Raw genomic sequence first — 19,686 nt, 5'->3', positions numbered from 1 at the left:
GGATTGTATAATGGAGATTAGATTGGTTTGGGATTGTATAATGAAGATTAGATTGTTTTTGGATTGTATAATGGAGATTAGATTGGTTTGGGATTGTATAGTGGAGATTAGATTGTTTTTGGATTGTATAATGGAGATTAGATTGGTTTGGGATTGTATAGTGAAGATTAGATTGTTTTTGGATTGTATAATGGAGATTAGATTGTTTTTAAGAACATAAGAAATTGGAGCAGGAGTAGGCCAATCGGCCCCTCGAGCCTGCTCCGCCATTCAATAAGATCATGGCTGATCTGATCCCAACCACAAATCTAAAGAACACAAGAAGTCGGAGCAGGACCCGGCCACATAGCCCCTGGGCCCTCTCCGCCACCCACAGGGCATTGACCGATCCGAACTCAGCTTCATGTCCAATTTCCTGCCCGCTCCCCATAACCCCTAATTCCCTTTACTTCTAGGAAACTGTCTATTTCTGTTTTAAATTTATCTAATGATGTAGCTTCCACAGCTTCCTGGGGCAGCAAATTCCACAGACCTACCACCCTCTGAGTGAAGAAGTTTCTCCTCATCTCAGTTTTGAAAGAGCAGCCCCTTATTCTAAGATTATGCCCCCTAGTTCTAGTTTCACCCATCTTTGGGAACATCCTTACTGCATCCACCCGATCAAGACCCTTCACAATCTTATATGTTTCAATAAGATCGCCTCTCATTCTTCTGAACTCCAATGAGTAGAGTCCCAATCTACTCAACCTCTCCTCATATGTCCGCCCCCTCATCCCCGGGATTAACCGAGTGAACCTTCTTTGTACTGCCTCGAGAGCAAGTATGTCTTTTCTTAAGTATGGAGACCAAAACTGTATGCAGTATTCCAGGTGCGGTCTCACCAATACCTTATATAACTGCAGCAATACCTCCTTGTTTTTATATTCTATCCCCCGAGCAATAAAAGCCAACATTCCGTTGGCTTTCTTGATCACCTGCTGCACCTGCATACCAACTTTTTGATTTTCTTGCACTAGGACCCCCAGATCCCTTTGTACTGCAGTACTTTCCAGTCTCTCGCCATTAAGAAAATAACTTGCTCTCTGATTTTTCCTGCCAAAGTGCATAACCTCACATTTTCCAATATTATATTGCATCTGCCAAATCTCCGCCCACTCACCCAGCCTGTCTATATCCCCTTGCAGGTTTTTTATGTCCTCCTCACTCTTTACTTTCCCTCCCATCTTTGTATCATCTGCAAATTTTGATATGTTGCACTCGGTCCCCTCCTCCAAATCGTTAATATAGATTGTAAAGAGTTGGGGACCCAGCACCGACCCCTGTGGAACACCACTGGTTACTGGTTGCCAGTCCGAAAATGAACCATTTATCCCAACTCTCTGCTTCCTGTTCGATAATCAATCCTCCACCCATGCCAGAATATTACCCCCAATCCCGTGATTTTTTATCTTAAGTAATAATCTTTTATGTGGCACCTTGTCGAATGCCTTCTGGAAGTCTAAATACACTATGTCCACTGGTTCCCCTTTATCCACCCTATACGTTATATCCTCGAAGAACTCAAGCAAATTTGTCAGACATGACTTCCCCTTCATAAAGCCATGCTGACTTTGTCCTATTAAATTATGCTTATCTAAATGTTCCGTTACTGTCTCCTTAATAATAGACTCCAAAATTTTACCCACCACAGATGTTAAGCTAACTGGCCTATAATTTCCAGCCTTCTGCCTACTACCCTTTTTAAATAATGGTGTTACATTAGCAGTTTTCCAATCTGCCGGGACCTCTCCTGAGTCCAGGGAATTTTGGAAAACTATCACCAAAGCATCCACAATCCCTACTGCCACTTCCCTCAAGACCCTAGGATGGAAGCCATCAGGTCCAGGGGATTTATCCGCCTTGAGTCCCATTATTTTACTGAGTACCATCTCCTGAGTGATTTTAATCGTATTTAGCTCCTCCCCCCCGAGAGTCCCCTGTTTGTCCAGTGTTGGGATATTCTTAGTGTCCTCTACTGTAAAGACTGAAACAAAATATTTGTTCAGCATTTTTGCCATCTCCATGTTTCCCACCATTAATTTCCCGGTCTCATCCTCTAAGGGACCTATGTTTGCCTTAGCCACCCTTTTTCTTTTTATATAACTATAGAAACTCTTGCTATCTGTTTTTATATTTTTTGCTAATTTCTTTTCATAATCTAACTTCCCTTTCTTAATCAATCCTTTAGTTACTTTTTGCTGTCTTTTGAAGAATTCCCAATCTTCTATCCTCCCACTAAGTTTGGCTACCTTATATGTCCTTGTTTTTAGTCGGATACTATCCTTGATTTCTTTACTTAGCCACGGATGGCTGTCATTTCTTTTACACCCTTTTTTCCTCAGTGGAATATATTTATTTTGAAAGTTGTAAAATAACTCCCTAAATGAACACCACTGCTCATGTACCGTCTTACCCTTTAATCTATTTTCCCAGTCCACTTTAATCAATTCCGCTCTCATACCATCATAGTCTCCTTTATTCAAGCTCAGTACGCTTGTTTGAGAATCAACCTTCTCACCCTCTAATTGGATATGGAATTCAACCATGTTGTGGTCGCTCGTTCCAAGGGGATCCTTAACTAGGACATTATTAATTAATCCTGACTCATTACACAGGACCAGGTCCAAGGTTGCCTGCCCCCTTGTAGGATCAGTTACATACTGCTCAAGAAATCCATCCCTGATGCACTCAATGAACTCGTCCTCAAGGCTGCTCTGCCCAATTTGATTTGTCCAGTTAATATGATAATTAAAATCCCCCATAATTATGGCTGTTCCCTTATTACATGCCCCGACTATCTCCTGATTAATACTTCTTCCAGCAGAGTTGCAACTATTAGGAGGCCTATATACTACGCCCACTAATGTTTTTTTTCCCTTATTATTCCTTATCTCCACCCAAACTGTTTCATTATCTTGATGCTTTGTCCCAATATCATTTCTCTGTATTACAGTGATTCCTTCCTTTATTAACATAGCCACCCCACCTCCCCTTCCTTCCTGCCTGTCCTTCCTGATTGTTAAATACCCTGGCATATTTAATTCCCAGTCGTTGTCACCCTGCAGCCATGTTTCTGTAATGGCCACAAGATCATACCCATACGTAGTTATTTGTGCCGTTAACTCGTCCATTTTATTACGAATGCTACGTGCATTCAGATAAAGAACTTTCAAATCTGTTTTGTGACGCTTAGTTCCTGCTTTTTCCTTTTTTAACACTTTACCTATTACTCCATACCTTCTGTCCCTTCCTGTTACGCTTTCCTCTCTCTCCCTGCTCAGGTTCCCAACCCCCTGCCACTTTAGTTTAAACCCTCCCCAACAGCACTAGCAAACACTCCTCCTAGGACAGCGGTCCCGGCCCTGCCCAGGTGCAGACCATCCGGTTTGTACTGGTCCCACCTCCCCCAGAACCGTTTCCAGTGTCCCAGGAATTTGAATCCCTCCCCCTTGCACCATTCCTCTAGCCACGTATTCATTTGAAATATCCTCCTATTTCTACTCTGACTAGCACGTGGCACTGGCAGCAATCCTGAGATTACTACCTTTGAGGTCCTATTTTTTAATTTACCTCCTAACTCCCTATATTCTGCTTTTAGGACCTCATCCCCTTTTTTACCTATATCGTTGGTGCCTATGTGCACCACGACAGCTGGCTGTTCGCCCTCCCCCTCCAAAATGTTCTGTAGCCGCTCCGAGACATCCTTGATCCTTGCACCAGGGAGGCAACACACCATCCTGGAGTCTCGGTTGCGGCCGCAGAAACGCCTGTCTATTCCCCTTACAATTGAGTCCCCTATCACTATAGCTCTGCCACTCTTTTTCCTCCCAGCCTGTGCAGCAGAGCTACCCGTGGTGCCAGGAAGTTGGCTGCTGCTGCCTTCCCCTGATAAGTCATCCCCCCCAACAGCATCCAAAGTGGCATATCTGTTTGAGAGGGGGATGGCCACAGGGGACCCCTGCACTACCTGCCTGCATCTCTTACTCTTCCTGGTGGTCACCCATTCACTTCCTGCCTGTATACCCTTTACCTGCGGTGTGACCAACTCGCTAAACGTGCTATCCACGAGTTTCTCTGCATTGTATAATGGAGATTAGATTGGTTTGGGATTGTATAATGAAGATTAGATTGTTTTTGGATTGTATAATGGAGATTAGATTGTTTTTGGATTGTATAGTGGAGATTAGATTGGTTTGGGATTGTATAGCGGAGATTAGATTGTTTTTGGATTGTATAATGGAGATTAGATTGTTTTTGGATTGTATAATGGAGATTAGATTGTTTTTGGATTGTATAATGGAGATTAGATTGTTTTTGGATTGTATAATGGAGATTAGATTGTTTTGGGATTGTATAGCGGAGATTAGATTGTTTTTGGATTGTATAATGGAGATTAGATTGTTTTTGGATTGTATAATGGAGATTAGATTGGTTTGGGATTGTATAATGGAGATTAGATTGTTTTGGGATTGTATAGTGGAGATTAGATTGTTTTGGGATTGTATAGCGGAGATTAGATTGTTTTTGGATTGTATAATGGAGATTAGATTGTTTTTGGATTGTATAATGGAGATTAGATTGGTTTGGGATTGTATAATGGAGATTAGATTGTTTTGGGATTGTATAGTGGAGATTAGATTGGTTTGGGATTGTATAGTGGAGATTAGATTGGTTTGGGATTGTTTCACGGAGATTAGATTGGTTTTGGATTGTATAATGGAGATTAGATTGTTTTGGGATTGTATAGTGGAGATTAGATTGTTTTGGGATTGTATAATGGAGATTAGATTGTTTTGGGATTGTATAATGGAGATTAGATTGTTTTTGGATTGTATAATGGAGATTAGATTGTTTTTGGATTGTATAATGGAGATTAGATTGGTTTGGGATTGTATAATGAAGATTAGATTGTTTTTGGATTGTATAATGGAGATTAGATTGTTTTTGGATTGTATAATGAAGATTAGATTGTTTTTGGATTGTATAATGGAGATTAGATTGGTTTGGGATTGTATAATGAAGATTAGATTGTTTTTGGATTGTATAATGGAGATTAGATTGTTTTTGGATTGTATAGTGGAGATTAGATTGTTTTGGGATTGTATAATGGAGATTAGATTGTTTTGGGATTGTATAATGGAGATTAGATTGTTTGTCGATTGTATAATGGAGATTAGATTGTTTTTGGATTGTATAATGGAGATTAGATTGTTTTTGGATTGAATAATGGAGATTAGATTGTTTTTGGATTGTATAATGGAGGTTAGATTGTTTTTGGATTGTATAATGGAGATTAGATTGGTTTGGGATTGTATAATGAAGATTAGATTGTTTTTGGATTGTATAATGGAGATTAGATTGTTTTTGGATTGTATAATGAAGATTAGATTGTTTTTGGATTGTATAATGGAGATTAGATTGTTTTGGGATTGTATAGCGGAGATTAGATTGTTTTTGGATTGTATAATGGAGATTAGATTGTTTTTGGATTGTATAATGGAGATTAGATTGTTTTTGGATTGTATAATGGAGATTAGATTGGTTTGGGATTGTATAATGAAGATTAGATTGTTTTTGGATTGTATAATGGAGATTAGATTGTTTTTGGATTGTATAATGAAGATTAGATTGTTTTTGGATTGTATAATGGAGATTAGATTGGTTTGGGATTGTATAATGAAGATTAGATTGTTTTTGGATTGTATAATGGAGATTAGATTGTTTTTGGATTGTATAGTGGAGATTAGATTGTTTTTGGATTGTATAATGGAGATTAGATTGTTTTGGGATTGTATAATGGAGATTAGATTGTTTTTGGATTGTATAATGGAGATTAGATTGTTTTTGGATTGTATAATGGAGATTAGATTGTTTTTGGATTGAATAATGGAGATTAGATTGTTTTTGGATTGTATAATGGAGATTAGATTGTTTTTGGATTGTATAATGGAGATTAGATTAGTTTGGGATTGTATAATGAAGATTAGATTGTTTTTGGATTGTATAATGGAGATTAGATTGTTTTTGGATTGTATAATGGAGATTAGATTGTTTTTGGATTGTATAATGGAGATTAGATTGGTTTGGGATTGTATAATAAGATTAGATTGTTTTTGGATTGTATAATGGAGATTAGATTGTTTTTGGATTGTATAATGGAGATTAGATTGTTTTTGGATTGTATAATGGAGATTAGATTGGTTTGGGATTGTATAATGGATATTAGATAGTTTTGGGATTGTATAATGGAGATTAGATTGGTTTGGGATTGTATAATGGAGATTAGATAGGTTTGGGATTGTATAATGGAGATTAGATTGGTTTGGGATTGTATAATGGAGATTAGATTGGTTTGGGATTGTATAATGAAGATTAGATTGTTTTTGGATTGTATAGTGGAGATTAGATTGTTTTTGGATTGTATAATGGAGATTAGATTGTTTTTGGATTGTATAATGGAGATTAGATTGGTTTGGGATTGTATAATGGAGATTAGATAGGTTTGGGATTGTATAATGGAGATTAGATTGGTTTGGGATTGTATAGTGGAGATTAGATTGTTTTTGGATTGTATAGTGGAGATTAGATTGTTTTTGGATTGTATAATGGAGATTAGATTGTTTTTGGATTGTATAATGGAGATTAGATTGTTTTTGGATTGTATAATGGAGATTAGATTGGTTTGGGATTGTATAATGGATATTAGATTGTTTTTGGATTGTATAGTGGAGATTAGATTGTTTTTGGATTGTATAATGGAGATTAGATTGTTTTTGGATTGTATAATGGAGATTAGATTGGTTTGGGATTGTATAATGGAGATTAGATTGTTTTTGGATTGTATAATGGAGATTAGATTGTTTTTGGATTGTATAGTGGATATTAGATTGTTTTTGGATTGTATAATGGAGATTAGATTGTTTTTGGATTGTATAGTGGAGATTAGATTGTTTTTGGATTGTATAATGGAGATTAGATTGTTTTTGGATTGTATAATGGAGATTAGATTGTTTTTGGATTGTATAATGGAGATTAGATTGTTTTTGGATTGTATAATGGAGATTAGATTGGTTTGGGATTGTATAGTGGAGATTAGATTGTTTTTGGATTGTATAATGGAGATTAGATTGTTTTTGGATTGTATAATGGAGATTAGATTGGTTTGGGATTGTATAATGGATATTAGATTGTTTTTGGATTGTATAGTGGAGATTAGATTGTTTTTGGATTGTATAATGGAGATTAGATTGTTTTTGGATTGTATAATGGAGATTAGATTGGTTTGGGATTGTATAATGGAGATTAGATTGTTTTTGGATTGTATAATGGAGATTAGATTGTTTTTGGATTGTATAGTGGATATTAGATTGTTTTTGGATTGTATAATGGAGATTAGATTGTTTTTGGATTGTATAGTGGAGATTAGATTGTTTTTGGATTTTATAATGGAGATTAGATTGTTTTTGGATTGTATAATGGAGATTAGATTGTTTTTGGATTGTATAATGGAGATTAGATTGTTTTTGGATTGTATAATGGAGATTAGATTGGTTTGGGATTGTATAGTGGAGATTAGATTGTTTTTGGATTGTATAATGGAGATTAGATAGGTTTGGGATTGTGCAGCAGAGGTTCGATTGCCCACACCATGTTTTGAAGTCTGTCCCTGCCCAGTGTATCATATTCATTTTCTCAGAGGTTTGGTTTCAGAATTTCATTGCTTATGCGGTCGCATTTTTCTCAAATTTGATTGGCTGAAGGTATAGCTGGGCTCTGGGATGTGATTGGTTAAAGGGACATGTGGACCCTTAATTAACATGGATGGTGAGTTTGCAGTATTATCTCCAAGTTGTAAATTGATTGATTTGAAAGGTGAGATGAGAGAATTAGTGACGATCTTTTTCTGTCTGAAGGTGAACACACACTGACTGTTGAAGAAGGGACTGAACAAATAAGGAATGTGTCGGAATTGATCGAACACGAGAACTACAACATAAAATCTGTTAACAATGACATTGCACTGCTGAAACTCGACGGTCCTGTTGTTCTGGGTAATTATACTGTCCCTGTCTGTTTACCAGAGCCACAGTTTGCCATGCTTGAGTTGAGACAAATCAAGTATTCCACTGTGAGCGGCTGGGGGAGGCGCTCGGAGTTCGGACCGACTGCCAACACACTGCAGAAGCTCACGGTGCCGCTGGTTCAAGTCTCGGAGTGCAGTAGGACTTCTGCCATTACGGAAAACATGTTCTGTGCAGGTTACCGGGAGGCACAGAAAGATTCCTGTTCAGGAGACAGTGGAGGCCCTCATGTCACCCAGTACAAGGGCAGCTGGTTTTTGACAGGAATCGTAAGCTGGGGTGAAGGGTGTGCCCGCGATGACAAGTACGGAATTTACACCAAAGTGTACAAGTACTTCAACTGGATAAGACAGCACATAAATCAGGACAGTCAGACCGCCAGCCCGGAAACTTCTGGAAACCAGACGGAATCTGTGTAATGAATAACAAACATTTGTCACATATAAAACTATAAAACTATGTTCATCACCCAGCCAAAAGCATGTAGTTTGTGAGGCTAATTAAAGATAAAGACGGTGAAATACTGAATTGGACCCTTTCTATATCACAAATTACATCTCACGTCATTTTCATTTTATTAAATACGAAATTTTGAATTCAGCAAAACTGACAAATTTTGCAAATTTTCTGGAATGTTCTGCCCAGATTTTAATTACTGCACAGATTAAGAATATAAAGTAGGTCGGAACGAAGAAAGAATGAAACCCAACAAGATCCTTTTCGTGGTTTCAATCCCACCTCCTCACCTCCTCACCTCCTCACCGTATCCCTCAATCCCACCTCCCCACCTCCCCACCTCCTCACCGTATCCCTCAATCCCACCTCCCCACCTCCTCACCGTATCCCTCAATCCCACCTCCCCACCTCCTCACCGTATCCCTCAATCCCACCTCCCCACCTCCCCACCTCCTCACCGTATCCCTCAATCCCACCTCCCCACCTCCCCACCTCCTCACCCTATCCCTCAATCCCACCTCCCCACCTCCCCACCTCCTCACCGTATCCCTCAATCCCACCTCCTCACCTCCTCACCTCCTCACCGTATCCCTCAACCCCACCTCCCCACCTCCTCACCGTATCCCTCAACCCCACCTCCCCACCTCCTCACCCTATCCCTCAATCCCACCTCCCCACCTCCTCACCGTATCCCTCAACCCCACCTCCCCACCTCCTCACCCTATCCCTCAATCCCACCTCCCCACCTCCTCACCCTATCCCTCAATCCCACCTCCCCACCTCCTCACCATATCCCTCCATCCCACCAACTCGCCTCCTCACCATATCCCTCAATCCCATCTACCCATCTCCTCACCGTATCCCTCAACCCCGCCTCCTCACTGTATCCCTCAATCCTACCTCCCCCACCTCCTCACCAAATCCCTCAATCCCACCAACAATGTATCAGAAACTCAAGGGTGCGAAATGTTCCAGCACTTTCTATTTCTTTAGCTCCCTCCACCGGCACCATTCTGTTACCTCAACTCACTCCAGGTGTGGGACTTGGGTCTCAGGTCTCAGGCCCTTTTACCCAATCAAGACTCAGGCATTCAGCCCTACTCCATCCCCACTTCAAGCATTGGCCTCTTCTGCACTCCTGTTTTACTCCAGATTAAGGCCTGAAGATCCTCTCCACTCTCTTCCTGCTCTGTTCACCACTTCAGCTTTGACCCTCAAGTCCCACTCCTATCCCCATTTGTTCTATCTTTGATCCTCACGTCTGATTCCTCTCCCTCTTTGCTCCAGAAATCAAGCATCCTTATTGCAACCTCCCAGCTCAGGCTTTGCTTCCTCCTACACTCAGACCCTGCTCCTTCCTTCCCCAGCCTGGTCTTCACTCACTCCTCAGTTCAACTACCGACATGTCATGGGGCTGCGTGATTTTCTTTCAAATGGTTTCCTAGACATTGAAACTGACAAAACATAAACAAAAGACTCTAGAAACTCTCCTCACAACTCTGGAAGTGTCCATGCCCGAAACATCGACTTTTGCTCATTCCAGATGCTAACCGGAATGATGGGAGTACTTTTCTCCTGGATCGTCAGCAGCAGCATCCCAGAGATCAGTGGTCCATTCCTGGAGAGTCCCGGACAATCCGGGAGGGTTAGCAACCCTTGTGGGGACCCTGCGGTCTTCCCAATATTTAGTTGGAAGAAATTTTTGCTCATCCAGTACTGGATGCCTGGCAAGCAGTGTGACAAATCAGAGATGGTGGAGGGGTCGAGGGAGGTGGTGGTGAGGTAGAGCTGGGTGTCGTCAGTGTACATATGGAATCTGAAGTGTTTTCGTATGATGTCGCCGAGGGGCAGCATGTAGATGAGAAATAGGAGAGGGCCAAGGATAGATCCATGGGGGACTCCAGAGGTAATGGTGAGGGAGTGGGAAGAGAAGCCATTGCGGGAGATTCTCTGGCTACGACTAGATAGATGAGAATGGAACCAGGTGAGGGCAGTCCCACCCAGCTGGACAACGGAAGAGAGGTGTTGGAGGAGGATGGTGTGATCAAAGGCTGCAAACAGGTGGAGAACGATGAAGAGGGACAGTTTAGCACTGTCACAGTCACATAGGATGTCATTTGTGACTTTGATAAGGGCCGTTTCAGTACCAGATGGCAGTATATCCCTTACAACATCAGGAGACGTATAAAATTCTGAGAGGACTTCACAGGGTAGATGCTGAGAGGCTGTCTTCCCTGGCTGGAGAGTCTAGAACTAGGGGCCATAGTCGCAGGATAAGGGGTCGACCATTTGGGTCTGAGATGAGGAGGAATTTCTTCACTAACATCTGGGGACTTGTGCCAAAATTGGGAGAGCTGTCCCACAGACTAGTCAAGCAACAGCCTGACATAGCCATACTCACAGAATCATATCTTTCAGCCAACGTCCCAGACTCTTCCATCACCATCCCTGGGTATGTCCTGTCCCACCGGCAGGACAGACCCACCAGAGGTGGCGGTACAGTGATATACAGTCAGGAGGGAGTGGCCCTGGGAGTCCTCAACATTGACTCCAGACCCCATGAAATCTCATTGGATCAGGTCAAACATGGGCAAGGAAACCTCCTGCTGATTACCACCTACCGTCCTCCCTCAGCTGATGAATCAGTCCTCCTCCATGTTGAGCACCACTTGGAGGAAGCACTGAGGGTAGCAAGGGCACAGAATGTACTCTGGGTGGGGGACATCAATGTCCATCACTAAGAATGGCTCGGTAGCACCACTACTGACCGAGCTGACTGAGTTCTGAAGGACATAACTGCCAGACTGGGCCTGCGGCAGGTGGTGAGTGAACCAACACGAGGGAAAAACCGACTTGACCTCGTTCTCACCAATCTACCTGTTGCAGATGCACCTGTCCATGACAGTATTGTTAGGAGTGACCACCTGCCTTCACACTGAGGACACCATCCAACGTGTTGTGCTCAATGGGATAGATTCAGAACAGGTCTAACAGCTCAAAACTAGGCATCCATGAGGTGCTGTGGGCCATCAGCAGCAGCAGATTTACATAGAAACATAGAAAATAGGAGCAAGAGTAGGCCATTCGGCCCTTCGGGCCTGCTCTGCCATTCAAAATGATTGTAAACAATTTTACAACACCAAGTTATAGTCCAGCAATTTTATTTTAAATTCACAAGCTTTCGGAGATTTTCTCCTTCCTCAGGTAAATGTTTCAAGATCTCATTGAAGCCTACGCATTTATACATATTGAATAATACATGGTGTTTACAGACTGCCCCTGCAACTGCCCGTTGCCAAGGCAATCACCGTGTTCAGACAGAGAGGTGTCATCTGCAGAACCCCCGAATACACATTCAACAAAAAAACAAACAGGGAAAAAAAAACAGAGAAAAAAAAACACAGAGAGAGGCAGAAACATCCGGAAGGCAGAGAGAGCCAGCAAATGACCCATTATATTAAAAACAGATAACATTTGTTCGCTGGTGGGGTAACGTGTAGCGTGACATGAACCCAAGATCCCGGTTGAGGCCGTCCTCATGGGTGCGGAACTTGGCTATCAATTTCTGCTCGACGATTTTGCGTTGTCGTGTGTCTCGAAGGCCGCCTTGGAGTACGCTTACCCGAAGGTCGGTGGATGAATGTCCATGACTGCTGAAGTGTTCCCCGACTGGGAGGGAACCCTCCTGTTTGGCGATTGTTGCGCGGTGTCCGTTCATCCGTTGTCGCAGCGTCTGCATGGTCTCGCCAATGTACCATGCTCTGGGGCATCCTTTCCTGCAACGTATGAGGTAGACAACGTTGGCCGAGTCACAGGAGTATGAACCATGCACCTGGTGGGTGGTGTCATCTCGTGTGATGGTGGTATCTGTGTCGATGATCTGGCATGTCTTGCAGAGGTTACCGTGGCAGGGTTGTGTGGCGTCGTGGACGCTGTTCTCTTGAAAGCTGGGTAGTTTGCTGCGAACGATGGTCTGTTTGAGGTTGGGTGGCTGTTTAAAGGCGAGTAGTGGAGGTGTGGGGATGGCCATAGCGAGGTGTTTGTCCTCATTGATGACATGTTGAAGGCTGCGGAGAACATGGCGTAGTTTCTCCGCTCCGGGGAAGTACTGGACGACAAAGGGTACTCTGTTGGTTGCGTCCCGTGTTAGTCTCCTGAGGAGGTCTATGCGATTTTTTGCTGTGGCCCGTCGGAACTGTCGATCGATGAGTCGAGCGTCATATCCCGTTCTTACTAGGGCGTCTTTCAGCGTCTGTAGGTGTCCATCGCGTTCCTCCTCGTCTGAGCAGACCCTGTGTATTCGCAGGGCCTGTCCATAGGGGATGGCCTCTTTGACGTGGTTAGGGTGGAAGCTGGAAAAGTGGAGCATCGTGAGGTTGTCCGTGGGCTTGCGGTAGAGTGAGGTGCTGAGGTGCCCGTCTTTGATGGAGATTCGTGTGTCCAAGAAAGAAACTGATTCTGAGGAGTAGTCCATGGTGAGCTTGATGGTGGGATGGAACTTGTTGATGTTATCGTGTAGTCTCTTTAGTGATTCCTTGCCGTGGGTCCATAGAAAGAAAATGTCGTCGATGTATCTGGTGTATAGTGTTGGTTGGAGGTCTTGTGCAGTGAAGAAGTCCTGCTCGAACTTGTGCATGAAAATGTTGGCGTATTGGGGTGCGAATTTGGTCCCCATGGCTGTTCCGTGTGTTTGGGTAAAGAACTGGTTATCGAAGGTGAAGACATTGTGATCCAGGATGAAGCGGATGAGTTGTAGGATGGCTTCCGGAGATTGGCTGTTGTTGGTGTTGAGTATTGATGCTGTCGCAGCGATGCCGTCATCGTGGGGGATACTGGTGTAGAGTGCCGAGACGTCCATCGTGGTGAGAAGTGTTCCTGGTTCAACTGGTCCGTGGGTACTGAGTTTTTGTAGGAAGTCTGTAGTGTCGCGACAGAAGCTGGGGGTTCCCTGTACGATGGGTTTCAGGATGCCCTCGATGTATCCAGAGAGGTTCTCACACAGGGTTCCGTTGCCTGATACGATGGGACGTCCGGGTGTGTTGGCTTTGTGTATCTTTGGGAGGCAGTAGAAGTCTCCCACGCGGGGATTACGTGGGATGAGAATGCGTAGGATGCTTTGAAGGTCTGGATCGAAGGTCTTGATCAGTTTGTTGAGCTGGTGGGTGTGTTCTTTGGTCGGATCTGCGGGTAACCGTCTGTAGTGTTCCTGGTTGTCCAGTTGTCGGTATGCTTCTTTGCAATAGTCTGTTCTGTTCTGTATGACTATGGCTCCTCCTTTGTCCGCTGGTTTGATGACGATGTTGCGGTTGGTCTTGAGAGCGTTGATGGCGTTGCGTTGTGCTCGGGTGACATTCTGGACTGTTGGACAAAATGATCATAGCTGATCGTCTAACTCAGTACCCTGTTCCCGCTTTTTCCCCATATCCCTTGATCCCTTTAGCATTAAGAAATATATCTATCTCCTTCTTGAATATATTTAATGACTTGGCCTCCACTGCCTTCTGTGGTAGAGAATTCCACAGGTTCACCACCCTCAGTGAAGAAATTTCTCCTCATCTCGGTTCTAAATGGCATACCCCGTATCCTGAGACTGTGACCCCTGGTTCTGGACCCCCCAGACATCGGGAACATCCTCCCTGCATCTAGTCTGTCTAGTCCTGTTAGAATTTTATGTTTCGATGAGATCACCTCTCATTCTTCTAAACTCTAGTGAATATAGGCCTAGTCGACCCAATCTCTCCTCATACGTCAGTCCTGCCATCCCAGGAATCAGTCTGGTAAACCTCCGTTGCATTCCCTCCATGGCAAGGACATCCTTCCTCTGATAAGGAGACCAAAACTGCACACAATACTCCAGATGTGGTCTCACCAAGGCCCTGTATAACTGCAGTAAGACGTCCCTGCTCCTGTACTCAAATCCTCTTGCAATGAAGGCCAACATACCATTCGCCTTCCTAACTGCTTGCTGCACGTGAATGCTCGCTTTCAGCGACTGGTGTACAAGGACACCTAGGTCTCGTTGCACCTCCCCTTTTCCCAATCTATCACCATTCAGATAATAATCTGCCTTTTGTTTTTACAACTAAAGTGGATAACCTCACATTTATCCACGTTATACTGCATCTGCCATGTTCTTGCCCACTCACCCAACTTGTCTAAATCACACTGGAGCCTCTTTGCATCCTCCTCACAGCTCACATTCCACCCCAGCTTTGTGTCGTCCGCAAACTTGGAAATGTTACATTCAGTTCCCTCATCGAAATCATTAATAAATATTGTGAATAGCTGGGGCCCAAGCACTGATCCGTGCGGTACCCCACTAGTCACTGCCTGCCACCCGGAAAAAGACCCGTTTATTCCTACTCTCTGTTTCCTGTCTGTCAATCAATTCTCAATCCATGAACTCATTTGTATTCCAGCACAATCTGTAACCTCATGGCCCGGCATATTCCTCACTCTACCATTACCAACAAGCCAGGGGATCAACCCTGGTGCAATGAGGAGTGTAGAAGAGCATGCCAGGAGCAGCACCAGGCATATCTAAAAATGAGTTGCCAACCTGGTGAAGCTACAACGCAGGACTACATGCATGCTAAACAGCAGAAGCAACATGCTATAGACAGAGTTAAGCGATTCCACAACCAACGGATCAGATCAAAGCTCTGCAGTCCTGCCACATCCAGTCATGAATGGTGGTGGACAATTAAACAATTAACGGGAGGAGGAGGAGGCTCTGTAAACATCCCCATCCTCAATGTTGGCAGTGTCCAGTACGTGAGTGCAAAAGACAAGGCTGAAGCGTTTGCAACCATCTTCAGCCAGAAGTGCCGAGTGGATGATCCATCTCGGCCTCCTCCTGATATCCCCACCATCACAAAAGCCAGTCTTCAGCCAATTCGATTCACTCCACGTGATATCAAGAAACGGCTGAGTGCACTGGATACAGCAAAGGCTATGGGCCCTGACAACATCTCAGCTGTAGAGCTGAAAACTTGTGCTCCAGAACTAGCTGCGCCTCTAGCCAAGCTGTTCCAGTACAGCTACAACACTGGCATCTACCCGACAATGTGGAAAATTGCCCAGGTATGTCCTGTCCACAAAAAGCAGTACAAATCCAATCTGACCAATTACCGCCCCATCAGTCTACTCTCAATCATCAGCAAAGTGATGGAAGGTGTCGTCGACAGTGCTATCAAGTGGCACTTACTCACCAATAACCTGCTCACCGATGCTCAGTTTGGGATCTGCAAGGACCACTCGGCTCCAGACCTCATTACAGCCTTGGTCCAAACATGGACAAAAGAATTCCAGAGGTGAGGTCAGAGTGAGTGCCCTTGACATCAAGGCAGCATTTGACCGAGTGTGGCACCAAGGAACCCTAGTAAAATTGAAGTCAATGGGAATCAGGGGGAAAACTCTCCAGTGGCTGGAGTCATACCTAGCACAAAGGAAGATGGTAGTGGTTATTGGAGGCCAATCATGTCAGCCCCAGGACATTACTGCAGGAGTTCCTCAGGGCAGTGTCCTAGGCCCAACCATCTTCAGCTGCTTCATCAATGACCTTCCATCCATTATAAGGTCAAAAATGGGGATGTTCGCTGATGATTGCACAGTGTTCAGTTCCATTCACAACCCCTCAGATAATGAAGCAGTCCATGCCCGCATGCAGCAAGACCTGGGCAACATCCAGGTGGCAAGTAACATTTGCGCCAGACAAGTGCCAGGCAATGACCATCTCCGACAAGAGAGAGTCTAACCACCTCCCCTTGACATTCAACGGCATTACCATCACCGAATCCCCCACCATCAACATCCTGGGAGTCACCATTGAGCAGAAACTTAACTGGACCAGCCACATAAATACTGTGGCTACAAGAGCAGGTCAGAATCTGGGCATTCTGTGGCGAGTGACTCACCTCCTGACTCCCCAAAGCCTTTCCACCATCTACAAGGCACAAGTCAGGAGTGTGATGGAATACTCTCCACTTGCCTGGATGAGTGCAGCTCCAACATTACTCAAGAAGCTCGACACCATCCAGGACAAAGCATCCCACTAGATTGGCACCCCATCCACCACCCTAAACATTCACTCCCTTCACCACCGGCGCACCGTGGCTGCAGTGTGTACCATCCACAGGATGCACTGCAGCAACTCGCCAAGGCATCTTCAACAGCACCTCCCAAACCCGCGACCTCTACCACCTAGAAGGACAAGGGCAGCAGGCACGTGGGAACAACACCACCTGCACGTTCCCCTCCAAGTCACACACCATCCCGACTTGGAAATGTATCGCCGTTCCTTCATTGTCGCTGGGTCAAAATCCTGGAACTCCCTTCCTAACAGCACTGTGGGAGAACCTTCACCACATGGACTGCAGCGGTTCAAGAAGGCGGCTCACCACCACCTTCTCGAGGGCAATTAGGGATGGGCAATAAATGCTGGCCTCGCCAGCGACGCCCACATCCCATGAACGAGTAAAAAAAAACTCAGAGGGTTATGAATCTTTGGAATTCTCTATCTCAGAGGGCTGTGGATGTCCAGTCATTGAGTATATTCAAGACTGAGGTTGACAGATTGTTGGACACGAAGGGAATCAAGGGATACGTGGATCGAGTTAAGGTCAAAGATCAGCCATGATCTTATTGAATGGCTGAGCAGGCTCGAGGGGCCGTATTGCCGACTCCTGCTCCTTTATCTTATGTTCTTATGACTCTGTTGTCAAATTTCAGGAACAAAATGGGCACGCTCTGCTCATCTATACCAGGGGTTGAGCGGCCAGATTGGTAGCGGTCCTTAAAGGGCCGCTGCAGGAAGGGCACAAAAATGTATTTGGGTGTGTTCCTCCTGTCTCCATAAAAACACTGCAAACCGCTGCCAGGCCTGAGCTCGCCTCTCTCTGGGATCGGGTCTCCCCCCCAGCACCAGGTCCAACCTGCCGGCCAGCCCAGTGGGGTGCACTGACAAGTTTCACTGGCAAGTTACATCGGCGGGGTACACCAGCGAGGTACACTGACGAGATACATTGGCAAGGTATGAGGTACACCGGCGAGGTATGAGGTACACCGGTGAGGTACGAGGTACACTGGCGAGGTACTAGGTACACTGACAAGGTGCACCGGCGAGGTACTATATATACCGGCGAGGTACTAGGTACACTGGCGAGATGCACCGGCAAGGTACAGCAGCGAGGTGCACTGGCGAGGTACGAGGTTCACTGGTGACACACGAGGTACACCGGCAAGGAGCACTGGAGAGATATGAGGTACACGGGCGAGGAGCACTGGTAAGGTACGAGGTACACAGGCGATGTGCACCGGCGAGGTATGAGGTACACGGGCGAGGAGCACTGGTGAGGTACGAGGTACACGGGCGACATGTACCGGCGAGGTGCACTGGTGACGTACGAGGTACACCGGAACGCCCGTTTGGTGCCCATTATTTGCCGGATATAAATGACTTGGGCCTTCTGCCGCTGGCTTTAGGCGGGTAGCGTGGAGCCCCTGACCACTATGGGCCCATTTTGGGCGGTGGTTTACAATGGCCCCCACTGACCTTCGCCGGAAAGCCCAGTCCACTGGATTTGTGGGCCCACGATGCCTTCAACTGGCTCTGCTCTGGTCAGCAGCTTCTTGTGGTTGCACGTCGATGAATGGTGTTTGTTTCTGCCGTATTTGCTGCAGTCACTAATGTTCACGTCTGTTTGCCGTTCCATCTGCTCTTGTTGACTAATTGTTGAATTTGTCGATCTGTCAGGTCAGCAGGTCAGAGGTCAGTCAGGTGCGTCCCGAAAGTTCTGTTTCCCAGGCAATCCCTCCACCAATGCCGGTGCTCAGGCAGGGTCAACCCGCAGACCTACAGCTGTAGGGCCGAGCCCTCACGGGGAGTGGTTACCCTGCAGGAGCCCCCCACGGTTGATTAGCAGCCGGGCAGGTATCGGCAGTCCTGGCGCCGGAAGAAAGGGAGAAAATAATTAACAATTTAAAAAAAAAACTAAGCCCCTTTCTGTCCCCTGAAGGCTATAATTTGCGGTCACTTCTCATCAACTTTTCCACTGGCTTATTGCTGAGAATGTAAAGTGGTTCAGGCCCTTGTGAGAAAGATGCAGCCCTGAGATTTCCGACTGTTGGATCCTTTAAATCTCAGAACAGAGAGAAACAGAGGCTGCGGATAGACTGACTCTACCTTCAGCCTGCCCATCAACACGAACTCCAAACACTTGTGGTTTTCCGGTGCGCCCTGTGTGGGGGATTTGTTCCACTCCGGTCTGTAGGATCTCCGTGGATTCCGTTGCCATCACCACCCCCTCGTTATTTCCCTTTTCCTAGACCGTTTCGCTGCTCCCTTTTTTCTCGCTCCATGTTTCTCTCGATCCCTTCAATCCAGTTTTTCGAGATTCCATCGTTTTTGAGCCCTGATTTTTTTTAACTGGGAGGCGAGGGGCGAGTGTCAGGCTGACCCCAGCTCTGAGGCCTGGGCCATTTTAATATACCAGGCCCAACTCCCGCCTGACGTGCGCGGTGGGAGGCCGAGGCCAGGGTCCTGCGGGAATGGTTCCCGGCAGTTTGGGCAAGCGGTGGTGGAAGGAGGAGTGGGGCGATGGCAGCTGGGGGAGGGAAGCTCTAGGTTTCATTGTGGGTCCTGGAGGAGAACTCGTGCTCCGCCTGGCCCATGGGGAAACCATTTAAAAAAAAATTACCTACCGTTTCGGCCTTCTCTTCTGGGCCTGAGGCTCCTTCACGCCTGGTGCTCCGGGCGAGGCCGGTATTGGGCGCCAAACGCCTGTTAAAATAGCAATGGCTGGAGGCCAGCGAGGATCAGGCGAGTAGGTTGTTGCAAGTTATTTTAACCCTATTCCCGTCGGGTGCAGATGGTTAAAATAGGGGTTTTGTTCCTCGCTATATCTCCCAGTTAACTTTCTCAGACACCAAGGCCCACCCCGGTTCCCAGAGTTGCCCAAGCTCCAATCTGGAGCCTCCACCCTAAAACCCAGGGATAGGCTCCTTTGCATGAGGTCGAGGGAGGGGGGGGGAGGCAGAGGGAAGGGGAGGGGCACCTCATGCCCGCGAAGGCCCCTCAATAGTGCCCGCCCCGTCACGCCTGTCAGAAGAT

The 19,686-nt window shown here is 45.5% G+C and overlaps 1 protein-coding gene across 1 annotated transcript in view; it reads left to right on the top strand.

Moving 5' to 3' along the window:
• LOC137327064 (coagulation factor VII-like) overlaps window positions 1-8,634 on the top strand; it is a 62,486-nt gene extending 53,852 nt beyond the window's left edge. Inside the window, exon 8 of the mRNA XM_067992472.1 lies at window positions 7,953-8,634. Within this exon, the coding sequence (XP_067848573.1) occupies window positions 7,953-8,539 (587 nt within the window). The 3' untranslated portion in view covers window positions 8,540-8,634. The remainder of the gene's footprint in view (window positions 1-7,952) is intronic.
• The last annotated feature ends 11,052 nt before the right edge of the window (window positions 8,635-19,686 follow it).

Source organism: Heptranchias perlo, chromosome 11 (genome assembly GCF_035084215.1).
Source record: "Heptranchias perlo isolate sHepPer1 chromosome 11, sHepPer1.hap1, whole genome shotgun sequence".
Lineage (NCBI taxonomy): Eukaryota > Metazoa > Chordata > Chondrichthyes > Hexanchiformes > Hexanchidae > Heptranchias > Heptranchias perlo.
This window is presented reverse-complemented; position numbering and strand designations above follow the sequence as displayed.